Source organism: Caloenas nicobarica, chromosome 18, assembly GCF_036013445.1.
Source record: "Caloenas nicobarica isolate bCalNic1 chromosome 18, bCalNic1.hap1, whole genome shotgun sequence".
NCBI lineage: Eukaryota > Metazoa > Chordata > Aves > Columbiformes > Columbidae > Caloenas > Caloenas nicobarica.
The window spans coordinates 1,178,439-1,191,433 of NC_088262.1; the positions used below are offsets into that span (position 1 = coordinate 1,178,439).

General features: G+C 67.5%; 2 protein-coding genes across 4 annotated transcripts; one reads left to right on the top strand and one right to left on the bottom strand.

Moving 5' to 3' along the window:
* Positions 1 to 548: 548 nt before the first annotated feature.
* On the top strand, positions 549 to 3,182 carry FSCN2 (fascin actin-bundling protein 2, retinal). The gene is made up of 5 exons (XM_065648028.1): positions 549 to 1,371; positions 2,278 to 2,434; positions 2,523 to 2,644; positions 2,722 to 2,889; positions 2,977 to 3,182. The coding sequence occupies exons 1-5, from the start codon at positions 549 to 551 to the stop codon at positions 3,180 to 3,182; spliced, it is 1,476 nt and encodes a 491-aa protein (XP_065504100.1).
* A 484-nt stretch (positions 3,183 to 3,666) lies between these two features.
* On the bottom strand, positions 3,667 to 12,801 carry FAAP100 (FA core complex associated protein 100). Of its 3 annotated transcripts, none has more exons than XM_065647887.1 (10): positions 12,791 to 12,801; positions 11,293 to 11,481; positions 10,375 to 10,493; positions 9,207 to 10,171; positions 8,021 to 8,171; positions 6,431 to 7,221; positions 5,915 to 6,051; positions 4,961 to 5,077; positions 4,392 to 4,478; positions 3,667 to 4,295 (listed from the first exon to the last, which is right to left on the bottom strand). In XM_065647887.1, the coding sequence occupies exons 2-10, from the start codon at positions 11,455 to 11,457 to the stop codon at positions 4,170 to 4,172; spliced, it is 2,658 nt and encodes an 885-aa protein (XP_065503959.1). In that variant the 5' UTR covers positions 11,458 to 11,481; positions 12,791 to 12,801; the 3' UTR covers positions 3,667 to 4,169. The 3 variants fall into 3 exon arrangements, with proteins under 3 accessions (XP_065503959.1, XP_065503958.1, XP_065503957.1); XM_065647886.1 differs by lacking the exon at positions 12,791 to 12,801 and adding an exon at positions 11,883 to 11,941; XM_065647885.1 differs by lacking the exon at positions 12,791 to 12,801 and adding an exon at positions 11,839 to 11,910.
* Positions 12,802 to 12,995: the final 194 nt, after the last annotated feature.

Consider the following 12,995-nt stretch of genomic DNA (forward strand, 5'->3'; position numbering starts at 1 on the left):
AAGGCGCTTAGGGCCTGGCCGGGAGGCGGCGCGGCTGGAGGTGACCCGCTGCTGAATCAGAGGGGCCGGTAACCTTAGCGCGCCGGGAACGGATACGCCGCCTGTGCCCAGATCGGGTTCCCACCCAAGTTTTCCACCTGCAGCTCTGTGGCCAGACGGGCGAGAGCCGGGGCCACGGTGCCCGAGGGTGCTGGTGCAGCCGCGCAGCCCGAGGAGCCAGCGCGGAGCTGCCGTGGTGCCCCCTCACCCGGCATCTCGGTGAAAGCCCCACTGGAGGTAACAGCCGCCCTGGTACCCGCCGCAATCTGGCCGGACTCTGTAATCCTACCTGCAGCTAATTAAACAGGCCGCGGCCCCCGGTGCCCCCCCGCCGCGCGGTGCCGTGCCAAGGCGTGCCGAGCTGCCCCGCGGTGCCAGTGCGGCAGCGGCGCCGGGGCAGGACAGACGTCCCCGTGGGTGCAACCGGCCGCCCCCGCCGCAACGCCCGGGCTCGGCAGGGCCGGGGAGCCCCCGCCGGCCCCCCGGGGGCCACCCCGCGCCGGTGGAAGATGCCAACAAATGGGATCCACCAGGTCCTGAAGATCCAGTTTGGGCTGATCAACTGCGAGAGCCGGTACCTGACGGCGGAGAGCTTCGGCTACAAGGTGAACGCCTCGGCGCCCAGCCTGAAGCGCAAGCAGATCTGGACGCTAGAGCAGGATGAAGCCGACAGCTCCGTCGTCTTCCTCAAGAGCCACCTGGGCCGGTACCTGGGCGCCGACAAGGACGGGAAGGTGCGGTGCGAGGCCGAGCAGCCGGGCCGGGACGAGCGGTTCAGCATCATCACGCAGTCGGACGGGCGCTGGGCGCTGCAGTCAGCCCCGCACCGGCGCTTCTTTGGGGGCCGGGAGGATCGTCTGTCCTGCTTCGCCCCCAGCGTGACGGAGGGCGAGCTCTGGACCGTGCACTTGGCCATGCACCCCCAGGCCAACCTGCTGAGCGTCAGCCGCCGCCGCTACGCCCACCTCAGCGCCCACGAGGACGAGATCGCCACCGACAGCAACCTGCCCTGGGGAGTGGACGCCCTCATCACCCTCTGCTTCCAGGACAAGAAGTACAGCCTGCGCACGGCCGACGAGCGCTACCTGCGCTGCGACGGCACGCTGGTGCCCGAGCCCGGCGCCCGCACCGGCTACACCCTCGAGTTCAAGGCCGGCAAGTTGGCTTTCAAGGACTGCGACGGCAAATACCTGGCGCCCACGGGACCCACCGGCACCCTCAAGTCCGGCCGCAGCTCCAAGCCGGGCAAAGATGAACTCTTCGACCTGGAGGAGAGTCACCCCCAGGTGGTCTTCATGGCGGCCAACGGCAGATACGTCTCCATCCGGCAGGGTAAGGGCTGCCTGTTCCCACTCCCTGCCTGCACCCCCTTTCCTGCCTGCACCCCGCTGCCTGCTCCCTGCCCACCTCAAGAGCCCCCGTTGCCGCCCAGGGATCGGCTCAGCCACAAGGACCCCATGAGAGCCCCCCGGGACCTCCTCCATGGGAGGAGACCCTACAATAACGCCAAGGAGGAGGCTACAGCAAGCAGGGCCGGGGTGGGGGCAGCAGTGGGGCTCCGAGGGTGTGTTTGGGCTGGGGGTGTGCAGCGCTCTGTGCAGCGCCCCTGGGTCCGTGTATTTGTGTGCAGGTTTGTGCACGGACGACGCTGTGTGCACACACGTGTGCACGGCTCTGTGCCGCCCCAACCCGTGTGCAGGTGTGTTGGTGTGCACGCGGCTCCTCAGGGCTCAACGAAGGGGTCCCCACGGTGCCGTGTGTGTGTCAGGGAGCTCAATGAAGGGCTCCCCGCGGTGCCGTACATGTGCCGGGCTCTGCGCAGGCAGGGGGGTTACACGCGTGTGTTTGCACACGCAGCTCTGCCTGTGCCCCCAGCCCAGGGCAGGCAGCTGCAGGCAGGAGGGCACCGTGGCCTCCAGCACCGGGGGGAAGTCCCTGTGGCCAGGGCACGGTGGCTGTGCCATGCCCCCGGCTGCCCTGCCGTCCCCCCGGGCACCAAGAGCGCGCCTGCCCCTGTGCCAAGCGGCTTAGGGCCGGGTGACGGTGGTGGGCAGGCTATAAATAGGGGTTTGTGTGCCGCGGTGCTAACCAGATGGACGCGGCAGCAATCAGATTAATCATCTCAATTAGCACGATTGTTTGCAGAAGGATTTGCCGCTGGTGGGGAGGGGCCGGGGGGGGCGTAGCCGCCGCTCGTGGGCGCACGTGGCCAGTGCCGACGGCCGCTCCCATCCGCAGGCGTCAATGTCTCGGCAAACCAGGACGAGGAGCTGAACCACGAGACCTTCCAGCTCCAGATTGACCGCGACACCAACAAGTGCAGCCTCCACACCAACATTGGCAGCTTTTGGACCCTTGTGGCCCATGGGGGCATCCAGGCCGTGGCCACTGAAGCGTGAGTGTGGCTGTGCTGTGGCAGAGGGCTCTGGGGTGTTGTGGGGGGGGCCAGGCCACCCCAGCTGACGCTCTCCCTCTGCCGGCAGCGCTGCCAACACCATGTTTGACATCGAGTGGCGCGGGCGGCGGGTGGCCCTGCGCGCCAGCAACGGCCGCTACGTCTGCACCAAGAGGAATGGGCAGCTGGCGGCCGTCAGCGACGCCGTGGGTAAGTGCTGTGCTGGGTGGGGGGTCCCAGCATCGGTGCCCCCGCCCCGGGGTGCTCAGGGCCGGGCTCCCACGCAGGGGAGGATGAGGAGTTCACTCTGAAGCTGATCAACCGCCCAATGCTGGTGCTGCGCGGTGAGCATGGCTTCGTCTGCTACCACCGTGGCTCCAACCTGCTCGACTCTAACCGCTCCGTCTACGACGTCTTTCACATCAGCTTCAGCGACGGCGCCTACCAGATCCGAGGTGGGCGGTGGGGTGGGGGCTACCGGGGCACGGGGGTGCTGAGGGTCCGGCTGGACCCCACTGACGGCCCCCGGGGACTCTCCGCAGGCCAGGGGGGCAAGTTCTGGTACGTGGCGAGCAGCGGGTCGGTGTGCAGCGACGGGGAACTCTCCGAGGATTTCTTCTTCGAGTTCCGGGAGCGCGGACGCGTCGCCATCAAAGCGAAGAACGGCCGGTACCTGCGTGGGGACCCGGCCGGCACCCTGCGCGCTGACAGCGAGTCGGTGCTGCGCGCCACGCTCTGGGAGTACTGACCCCCCACACCGGCTCCCGCCACGGCCCCAAGCCCGGGCTGGCACCAGCTTTTCCCCTGGCAGGGGATGGCGGTGGGGCCGGCGGTGGCACCATCCATGGCAGCTGTGTCCCTGACCCCCCTGACTCACGGCATTAAAGTCACTCTGGATCACAGTGGAGCAGCACTGTGTTTTCTGTCCCCTCCCTGTGAAGCCCCAGCATCCCCCCTGGCCCTCTCCCTGTAACCCGGACAGCGGGTGCTGCCCCGCAGGAGCCCCCACACCCGGCAAAGGGCTGGTCCTGCCTGGCCGCCCCGGCGCTGCCACCACGCTGGGACAGGGATGCCTGGGTGCTGCAGGCAGAGCTGCCAGGCAGGGTGTGGGGCCGGGGGTGCCCACCCACGGCCCCTCTGCTGGGCCGGGGGGGCAGGACGGGGTGCAGTCCCCAGGAGATGGAAAGGAGACGAGACAGGCACTGGCTGAACATGATTGTTTTCATGGCAGACAACAGATTTACAGACACTGGAGCGGTGCGGGGCCAAACCACACTGCACCGCCACGGAAATACGAGATCAGTTATAGAAACGATGGGGGAGCGGAAACCCCCTCCCCTGCCCAGCAGAAAACGGGGCTCCCCCGGGCACAGCACCCTGTTTGTCCTGATCCTGAGCGGCGGCACAGGGGGGCACAGCCCGCCGCCGGGAGAGCACTAAACTACCACGGCAAGAACAATCCACAAGACAGCGCGGATGCGGGGGCTGCCCGCCGGGGCCAGGGGTCCGCAGAGCTGGGCCGGGCCAGCCCAGCAGCCCCCACTCTGCCGCCGCAGCCCCGCGACCCTCCGCTGCTGCCGACAACACGACCACGAAACACGCACACACCCCCCACCCGCAGCACTGCCACGGCCGCCCCGCTCCTCCTCCGCCAGGAGGGGCTCTCCCGGTGCTGGCCACGGGCACCCACCCCGGCCGGCGGGGCTGGGACCCCAGGGACACGCTGGCCACCCCCTCACAGCAGAACCAGGCTGGGGTTGCGCAGCTGCCGGTAGACATGCAGCAGCTTCTCCGCTGTTGCAGTCCCGTCCTCACCGAGGGATGGCTGGTCCCGCAGGGTCTGCACCTCCTTCAGCAGCATCTGCGGGTGCACGTGGGGGTGAAGGGCGCACGTGGGGGCTGCGGGGGGGTCCCGAAGGCGTGTACCCCATGGGGAGGGTCCCACTGCCCGGCTCACCTCGTGGTTGGCCTGGATCTGGCGCAGGTACTGCATGCGGAGGTCGGGGGGCTCCGAGCCCTGTGCCGCCTGCTCCAGCACCAGCGCCTGCAGGGAGCAGAGGGCTCTGCCAGGGGGGCACCGGCAGCACTGGCTGCGGCAGTGCCAGCCCTGGGGTGCCACAGCCACGCTCCCATGGGAGGCAGGGCTCACCTGGCACCGCGCTGCATGGCTCGCCACAGGCCTGGCACCGCGCTTGCCGGTGCCAAATCATCTCCAGGAAGGCTGCCAGCCCCCCTGTGCCACGGGGGCCCCGCTCCCTTCAGCTGCCAAACTAACCGTGGCCATTCCCGGCGCAGGTGGCTGGCCCAAACACCAGGAGCTAAGGCGGCGGATCGGGAAGGGAGCGGGGTCTGCGATGGTCCCCCCTCCCCAGCCCTGCCAGAGGCCAGGCCATGCTGGGCTGGCGTGTCGCATGGCAGTGCTACACAAACCCTCCTGGAGTGCCTGGCTGCACCCCCAGGCCTTGGTTCGCTCAGGGTCCCCCTGTCCCCAGGGCCAGCGGCGCAGCCCCGCGGCACCACGCGCACCTGGATGCGGCGGATGACGGCGTGGTGCATCCTGCACATGTCGGCCAGGGACGGGCTCTCCATCAGGATCTCCACGGCCTGGATGGGACCTGCCGGGCTCAGGTCGTTCATGGCCACCTGGGACAGGGAGCACAATGTCACCACAACCATGGCAGGCAGGGGAGGGGGCGCAGACAGCCCCAGGACCCCTCCCCATGAGCACAGGGCTCCTCAAGAGCTCCCGTCCTACTCCCTGCACCCCCAACCCCTTCACTCTCCAGCCCGGTACAGGCAAACGCAGCGGAGCCGCTGCCAGGGCAGCCGGGCACGTCAGAGCCGCTGCCCAGCCTGGCCGGGGTCATTTGCCCCCAGCCCGGCCCCCCTGGCCTTCGGGCCCCAGGCGAGCCCCTGCCCGCTCCTGGCGGTACCGGGAGAGCAGCTGCAGTGTCACCGGGGCCGTTGGGGACAAGCGGTGGCCATTCCCGGCGAGACACTGGCTTCCACCCCAGAGGATTTAACCCAGTAGGCTCTGCCCAAGGACAATTAACGCTGTCACTAATCACATTGGTGACATTAGTGCTCTAGAGCCTGAATCAGGCCCAGCCCAGTCCCCGCTCACAGGCAGCCAGGCCCCTCGGCGCGGCAGGAGAGCTGGGCAGCAAGTCGGTGTTTTCCCTTTGTGCTTAGAGGGGGATTTTTGCGTTAAAGTGGGACAAGCTGCAGCAGATCAGATTTACACCCCAATCCAGCCACGTTTCCCCTCGCTTGGCAGAGCCAAAATGCAGCTGGCCAAACCAGCAGGGAAAAGCCCATTTCTTGGTGAGCCCGACACCAGGTCGGGGCACAGTGAGTACCCGAGGTTGTCGCATTCCAGTGGGGCACCCAGCACCCACATGAGCGAGGGGCTGTGGGAGGCAGCCAGCCCTGCGGGATGGGGTGTGGGGAGTTTCTCCGCAGGGTGAACCCCCTCCTTGCCTCTTGGACGAGCAGCTGCACCTCCGCTCCGTCCGGCGCCGCACCGCGCACCGACGCCACCTCCCCGCTGCTCAGCGCCTCAGCCCCAGTGTTCTCGGCGAGCAGCCAGCGCAGCGTGGCACAACTCAACGGGGCGTCTGGGGACAAAAGGAGAGAAAACGGAGCTGGTTATGCCGACGAATGCCATCCCCACAGCTCGGTGGCCCTGTGCAGGGCAGAGCGGTGCAGACTGAGCGGTGTGGGGCTGGTGCAGCCCCTACGAGCCCAGGGGTGACACTGGGGACATTCCCCTCCCCGCTGAGACACGCCGAGTTCTATCACGCAACCACTGCTGCGCCCACTTGCCAGTCCACGAGCAGACACATGCGTGGGGTCGTGCAGCCCTCCTCACCCAAGGAAGGGGCTGCACGCATGGGCTGTGATGGTGCCATCCCGGCCCCTCCTGGGACGGCCACAAGCTGGGACATGTGCATGTCCCCAAGGAGACACTGGGGATGCTCCTCCCCAGGGACCCACCTGAGCCGGAGGTTTTCAGGGCGTTTTTCAGCAGCTCTGAGGACACCCTGATGGACGCTGCCGAGGGGGGCAACTTTCCCTCTCCTGGGGTGGGTGGCAGCTCCACGGTTTTCACCCCCTCGGGCTCAGTCTGTTCCCGGGACACCTCCAGGAAGGTCTCCACAGGGTCTGGGGGGGCAGGGCGGGCAGCAGCTGGCGGGGAGGCATCCAGCCCAGCAGGACTGCTCTCGAAACGGAGGCACTGGAGCATGTCAATGGTGCATTCGCTGAGCGGGAGGCAGATCCCCTCTCTGTCCGGGGAGAGGATGGGCGAATCGTCCGGCAGGAGATCGTCCAGCGCCTCGGGGGAGTCGGAGCCGCTGCCCAAAATATCCCGTAAGCTGTAGTAGAGGGCACAGGAGATGGTCAGGGGCAGGTCCAGCTTGGTGGCGGCAGTGGAGCCGAGGGGCAGCGTCAGCTCCCGCTTGTTCCCGGGGAGGAGCTGCTCGATGGGGAAAGTGAAGGTGGTGGCCGAATCCACAGAGTCCTCCTCTAAGGCACAGGGGCTGGCCAGGAGCTGCACGCAGAGGGTCCAGCCCTGCTCCAGGCTGTACTCGCTGCAGTTCTCCAGCAGGCAGGAGATGGTGACGCTGTCGCGGAGCAGGAGGCAGCTCCAGTTGGCCCTGACAGTGCAGGCGATGGGCTTCTGCCCTTCCTGGCTGGAGAGCAGAGCCGCGCTCACGTTCATCACCTGGTTCAGGCTGGCCAGGGCCCGGTTCTTCTGGTCCACTGCCTTCTTCAGGAAGGAAACTCTGCAAGCATAAAGCGTTGGTGCTGAAACCGTGGGAGGGATGGGGACCGGGATGACGGGTCGGTGATGGGAGCCAGTGCCAAAGGCACGACGGGCGCTGTGCTGCTGTGGCAGACGAACCGAGTGGCACCTGGCACGAGCCAGAACCACCCTGGGAATGCCCAGCTCCCTCTCCGAGCAGGCAGCACCCACGCTGCCCATGAACCCCACGGGATGAGCTGACCCCGAGGAGCAGCTCCAGCCCGCCAGACCCCAGGAATCCCCCCGCAAAGGGACAGGGGGCTCGTCTGCGTCCCCTCCCCGCGCATAGATGGCCACACGTGCCTGCCCTGCCCGCCGACTTGGCGAGCGTGGCAGCGTCAGGCACCCACCTCCCTTGCCCTGGCTGCGAGCACTGGCCCGCCCACGGCCAGCGGGGCTGCCCTGGAACACCACAGGGTGTTTCAAAAAGATGGACCCAATTTGAAATCACTTGTATCTCTGCAACCATGACCCACCCACGAATGAAGCTCATACAGCCGTATGGCAGGTGGAGGGAACAGAGAGCACTTATAAAGTTACTAAAACCTGATAACTGATTAAGCCATTTGTAAATTTTTATGTAACATGTTGGGTCCATCTTTTTGAAACACCCTGTATTTTCATCCTGTTGAGGTCAGGGGGTCCCAGCCAGGCCCCCACACTCCACAAGGAGCCGTCACTGCCAGAGCCCCCCCGGCCGATGCACCAGCACCCAGTGCGGTGCCGCAGACCACATGGCGTGCAGGGTGAGAGCAGGAGCGCGCGGCGCCGGGCTTTACCTCTCGGAGGTGTTGCCGATCCCGGAGAGCAGCTGCTTAATCCTGCGGCCGACCTCGGCGGGGGTCAGGCCCACGTCGGCGTCCTCGGGGCTGCACAAGCCACAGCTCATGAGCCGGCCCTTGGCCGACAGGGCCAGCAGCTCCGATTCACCTGCAGGGAGAGACGTGGCAGGTCAGGCAGGGATGGGCAGCACAGGGGGGCTGGGAAGGCGGCCGGGGCTTCTCTGATGGCTGTGGGGGTGGATGCTGGGGGACAGGGGGCACGGGATGGCACTGCCTGCCCCAGGACATCGGTATCACCTCTATCTGCGGGGGGTGAACAACGGAGACAGGACAGGGACACGACAGGACGCCCACCTCACATGCAGCTCCCCAGGCAGGGAAACATCCCCCCACCTGTCCTGTCCCATGGCTCCTGCTGGCCCCCTATCCTGGCCATGCTTCCCGGGCTTCCATCCCCAAGCCAAGGCCACCAGCAGCTGGGGGAGGCTCAGGGGAGCCGCGGCACCCCGGGAGCCAGCGCTGCCATGCAGGGTCCCCGCAGCGGGACACATGCAGCTCCGCGGGCAGGGCTGCCTGCTGTTCCCTCGCTGGGCGCCCTGGGGCCTCCCCTCGCTCCCCTGCCTGTGCTGCCCCCTCTGCTCCTCCTGCTGCCCCACGCCGGGGGCTCAGGGATGAGATATTTCCCCCCATCCAGGCCGCGTGCTCCCTCCCTCCACTCCCGAGGGCCCTGCACCCCGCAGGCCGCCCTGGCTGCAGCGGGGATGTGGCACCCGAGCGCGGGGCGTGCAGGCTCGAGCAGGAGTCCCCGGACCAGACAGCGACACAGTTGAACCCCCTTTCTGGAGGGAGCCTCGTCCCGGCTCGCTCGGGGCTCCCTGCGAACTGCCCCCCCGGGCAGGGCTGGCACGAGCGTCCCCCGAGCCTGCACGGAGTGGACAGTGACACCGAGCAGGGGAACCGTGAGTGGGAGGGCAGAGCCGGAGCTGTGAGCGCGCCTGCAGTCAGCCCGAGTCGGCATGCGGGACAGAAACGACTTACAAAACCGAGGGGAGCCAACAAGAAGGGACGAGGACGGAGCCCAGTCTGGACCATATGGAGGGGTGGAGATGGAGGGGCCAGAACGCGCAGCCGTCCTGCCCCGCTCCACCCCACGGCCCCGTGCACACCCCGCTGCCGGCAGTACCTTCTGACGCCCGAGACGACAAGGAAAGAGCCACAACGCTACAGATACTTAAACTGGCCGGAGACAGGACGGGGGGCAGGACGCCGGTGCAGCTCTCCGCGTCCTCAGGGTCAGAGGAATCGCCGCCTCGGTCCAGGTCGACGGCGGAGATGTCCGAGTGCGTGCTGTAGTACATGCGGCTACCGCTGCCGCAGGCGGCACAGAGAATAGGCCCGCGCAGGTAGTACTCCCTGAGCTCTGGCACCGTCGCTTCGTCCCGCTGATCTGCCTTGACAGCCACCATCTTCCCATAGTGGCCCACGGCCACCACGCAGTCACAGCCAGCCTCTCCAAAGAGCTGCTCGTCCTCAGCGTCCTCCACCGCCCTCTGCTCCGTCCTCAAGGCGCCAATGAAGACGATGGGCTCTTCCAAATGGTGGAGGATCTTCACGGGAGGGTCTTGGTTTGAAATGTCATGGCAGCCATCAACAGCCGGCGAAGAGCTGAGTGCCTTGAGTGGCACAGAGCAGAGCTGTCCATCCGGGAAGCCGCAGAGGATCATCGGGGACTCCAGCATGGCCGCGTCAATCCCGAAGAGCAGGCTGAAGAGGGGCTCCTCCAGCAGGAAGCCCCCCGAGCACCACGGCCCCTCCCCAGAGCCCGCGGTGCCTGGGGAGGAGGCGCAGCACAGGACAGGCAGGAAGCGGGAGGGGGGAGTGTCCCCCTGGTCCCCGGGCACCGGGCCGGGGCAGAAACCGACCTCGCTGACCTGCCGGTACGGGGGACCCTCCTGCTCGGGGCGCGGGAGCTCGTGCAGTTTCATCCACCACTTGCCGTCAGCCTGGGACAGGGTGATGACAAAGTTGTTGAGGAGCGTGAACATGCAGAGGCTGGAGTCGGGGAAGACACAGGCGTCCGCCTCCACGGGCAAGACGCCGGATGGGCAGTTGGTTTCTTGGCCATCGCCGTCTGTCTGCTCTGTTAACCTGCAAGCAAAGAGGGACGAGTGCTCAGCCAAGGCGTGGGGCGAAGCCAGCATGGCCCTTGGCTGCCCTCGGAAACGAGCTCCCCGCAGCATCTGCTGTGAGAGCAGTGACTGGAGAGAGCCAGAGCTTCAAACCGCGTCCCCAGGACTGCAGGGCTAACGGCATGGGGCTGGCTCGGGTCCCAGGGGTGACAGCCACCTCACCTGCTCTGCTGCTCCAGGGAGATGCAGTAAATGCCGCTGTGGGCGCAGAGGATGTAAAGCTGCCGGGGCTGGGGCAGCAGCTCCACGTGCCACACCTGTTCAGGGCATTGGTACACGGCCTGGGTGGGAAAGCAGAAAGAAACGTCACCTTCTGATGGCACCGGGGGCAGAGACAGGGCTGCTGAGCCCCGCGCCAGGTAAAGAAAGAACCCGCTCACTGGGCAACGCTCCCTCCCGGGCAACTCCAGTGCAACTGCAAAGTAAACCAGTTATTTTCCTGTAAACACAGATTACAAGTGATTTCCATCAACACACCCATCCCTGGGCTCGCGGACCCGGCTGGGCTGTCCCGGGCGGGGGGTCGGAGCGCTGCTGGGGGGAGGATGCAGCTCCTGCTCCCGGGGGAGGCAAACAGCCAGCAGAGCTGGTACGTGATCTACTTTCCCGAGAAGGAGAACAGTGTAGGAGGCAAATGCTGATGTTACAGCGATGGCTTTCTTAGAAATGATAATAAGAGCAAATTAAAAAAAGCAGCTGGGTAGAACTCCACACGACGGCCGCTGTTAGTCACATGAAGACAATAGCAAAACCCTTTGTCAGTGAGAAATGGAAGAACTGTCGCTTTGCTCGGGAGGAAAAAAAAAAACATTTGTGGTTTAATTTAACATTTGTCTCACAGGTTTACGAGAGAGACCAGACGCAGCACCTCGGAGGGGCCTCGGAGCCGGGTCAGGGGGTCTGGTGCTGCTTGGGGCGTTCCTTTGGGGATGGGGGACCCCACAAAAGACTCTGGCCCCAGACTGGGTGACTGGTGATGTGACCAGTGGCATGGCTGGTGTCCCGCCACCTTTTCCCTGTCCTGGGACACCAGCCCCATGGGACCCTGGCCCCAGAGCCGCCCCCCACCAGGCCACTCACCTTCAGCACCTTCCCCTCCTGGTCGTAGACATAGACGAACTCGCTGCCGTTGGAGAGGTAGATCTCGTTCTCGTGGCACAGCACGCGGGGCTTGCCCGCCACCAGCCCCCCCACCGGGCAGCAGAAGCCGGCCAGGTAATCCACCCGGTGCCCCACCTGCGCCATGGTGCCGGGGGGCCGCGCTGCAGCCTGGGGGCGCGGGGACAGGGGTCAGCACGGGGGGGACGGGGGGCAGTGTGGGGTGCGATGGGGGTCAGCGCTGGGGGGGCCGCCCGCGCTCCAGCGGGCACTGGGTGCGAAGGGTTGGGGTGTCCCCGCCAGCACCTCGGTGCAGGCTGAGCCCAGCCCCCTCCAGGGCCACTGGCAGCCCCGGGGGAGCGGTGACGGTGACCCCGCCCCACGGCCCCCACGGCCCCCACGGTGCAGGCCCAGGCCCCCCAGCATCATCCCCGGTCCCCCAGTTCCCCACTCCGGGTCCCCCAGACTCAGCCCTCCAGCCCCCCCGTGCCCCCCAGGCCCCCTCCCCAGCCCCATCCCGCCCCACACCTCAGCCCCCGCCCCCCATCGCCTCCCGATGGGGCCGCCAGTACCGGGCGGGGGGCGCGGGCGGCTCCGCTTTACGGCTGCGCGGCGGCCGCCGCAATGGGCGGGGGAGTTTGCGACAGGCCGTAAAGCTGCGATGGGCGGCCCTGTTACTGGGAGGGGGTGGCGCCCCCGGGGTCGGTACCGGGGGCTGCAGAGAGCAGCGAGGCGGCACTGGCAGCAGCGGCTTTATTGCTGGTGAGGGGGGCCGCGTTGGGCCCCCCCAGGGTGCAAAGATCCGCCCCACACAACGGGCCTGACCCACGGCCGCCCCGCGGTGGCCAGGGGCGCGGCCGGACCGAACCGAACCGTCCCCGCCGGGCCGGGCCCCCTGGGCCGCTAGAGCGGGGTGCCGGGGGGCGGCGGGGGCAGCCCCCGGCGGCGCGGGGGGGTCCCGGGGCCGCGGGCCCGGCCGAGCTGCTCCACCGAAGCCTCGACCTCGGCGAAGCGGGCGGAGAGCCGGCCCAGCTGCTCCTTCAGCGCGCTGAACTCCCGGTACAGCCCGTCCAGCGCCCCCGACAGCGGCCGGATCCTGGGGGAGAGCGGGGTGAGGGTGCGGCCCCCAAAGCCCGGGCCCTACAAAGCCCGGGCCCCCAAAGCCCGGCCCCCCCACCTGCCGTAGTCGGGCAGCACCGTCTGGGGGTGGAACAGCAGCAGGTTCCGCAGCTGGGACGTGATGGCGAATTTCCAGTTGTCCAGCACCAGCGTCAGGTTGGCGCAGCCCTTTGGCGTCCCCCGCTCGGCTGCGGGGACCGAGGGGACGGGCTGGGGGGACAGGACCCCCAAACCGGGCGGGACCCCCCAGCACCCCGCACCCTCACCTTGGGCAGGGCAGCCCCAGCCCTGCCCGCACCCCAGCGCCCACAGCCCCTGCCCCGCGGGGAGGGGGTCCCGGTCGGGGGGATGTCACTGTTACCGGCTGCTCCGTCGTCCCTCACCACCGGCCGCTGCCTCAGCTTGGTGGCACAGCCCAGAGCTGCCAGGAGCAGAAGGGGGAAAAGCCGCGACATGGCGCTGCCAGGGGACAGCATGGTGAGAAGGGCCCCACCGCAGGGAGGGGGGAGCGGGGACACCGCGTCCCCAACTGCACCAGCACCCCAAGAGGTGTCATGTCCCCAAGG

Coding starts and splice junctions, on each gene's coding strand:
- FAAP100 (XM_065647887.1), bottom strand. CDS start 11,457: ATGGCGCAGGTGGGGCACCGGGTGGATTACCTGGCCGGCTTCTGCTGC. Junction 10,172..10,374: donor TCCCTGGAGCAGCAGAGCAG/GTGAGGTGGCTG, acceptor CTTTGCTTGCAG/GTTAACAGAGCAGACAGACG. Junction 6,052..6,430: donor CCTGAAAACCTCCGGCTCAG/GTGGGTCCCTGG, acceptor TTTTGTCCCCAG/ACGCCCCGTTGAGTTGTGCC.
- FSCN2 (XM_065648028.1), top strand. CDS start 549: ATGCCAACAAATGGGATCCACCAGGTCCTGAAGATCCAGTTTGGGCTG. Junction 2,645..2,721: donor GGCCGTCAGCGACGCCGTGG/GTAAGTGCTGTG, acceptor GCTCCCACGCAG/GGGAGGATGAGGAGTTCACT. Junction 2,890..2,976: donor CGGCGCCTACCAGATCCGAG/GTGGGCGGTGGG, acceptor GACTCTCCGCAG/GCCAGGGGGGCAAGTTCTGG.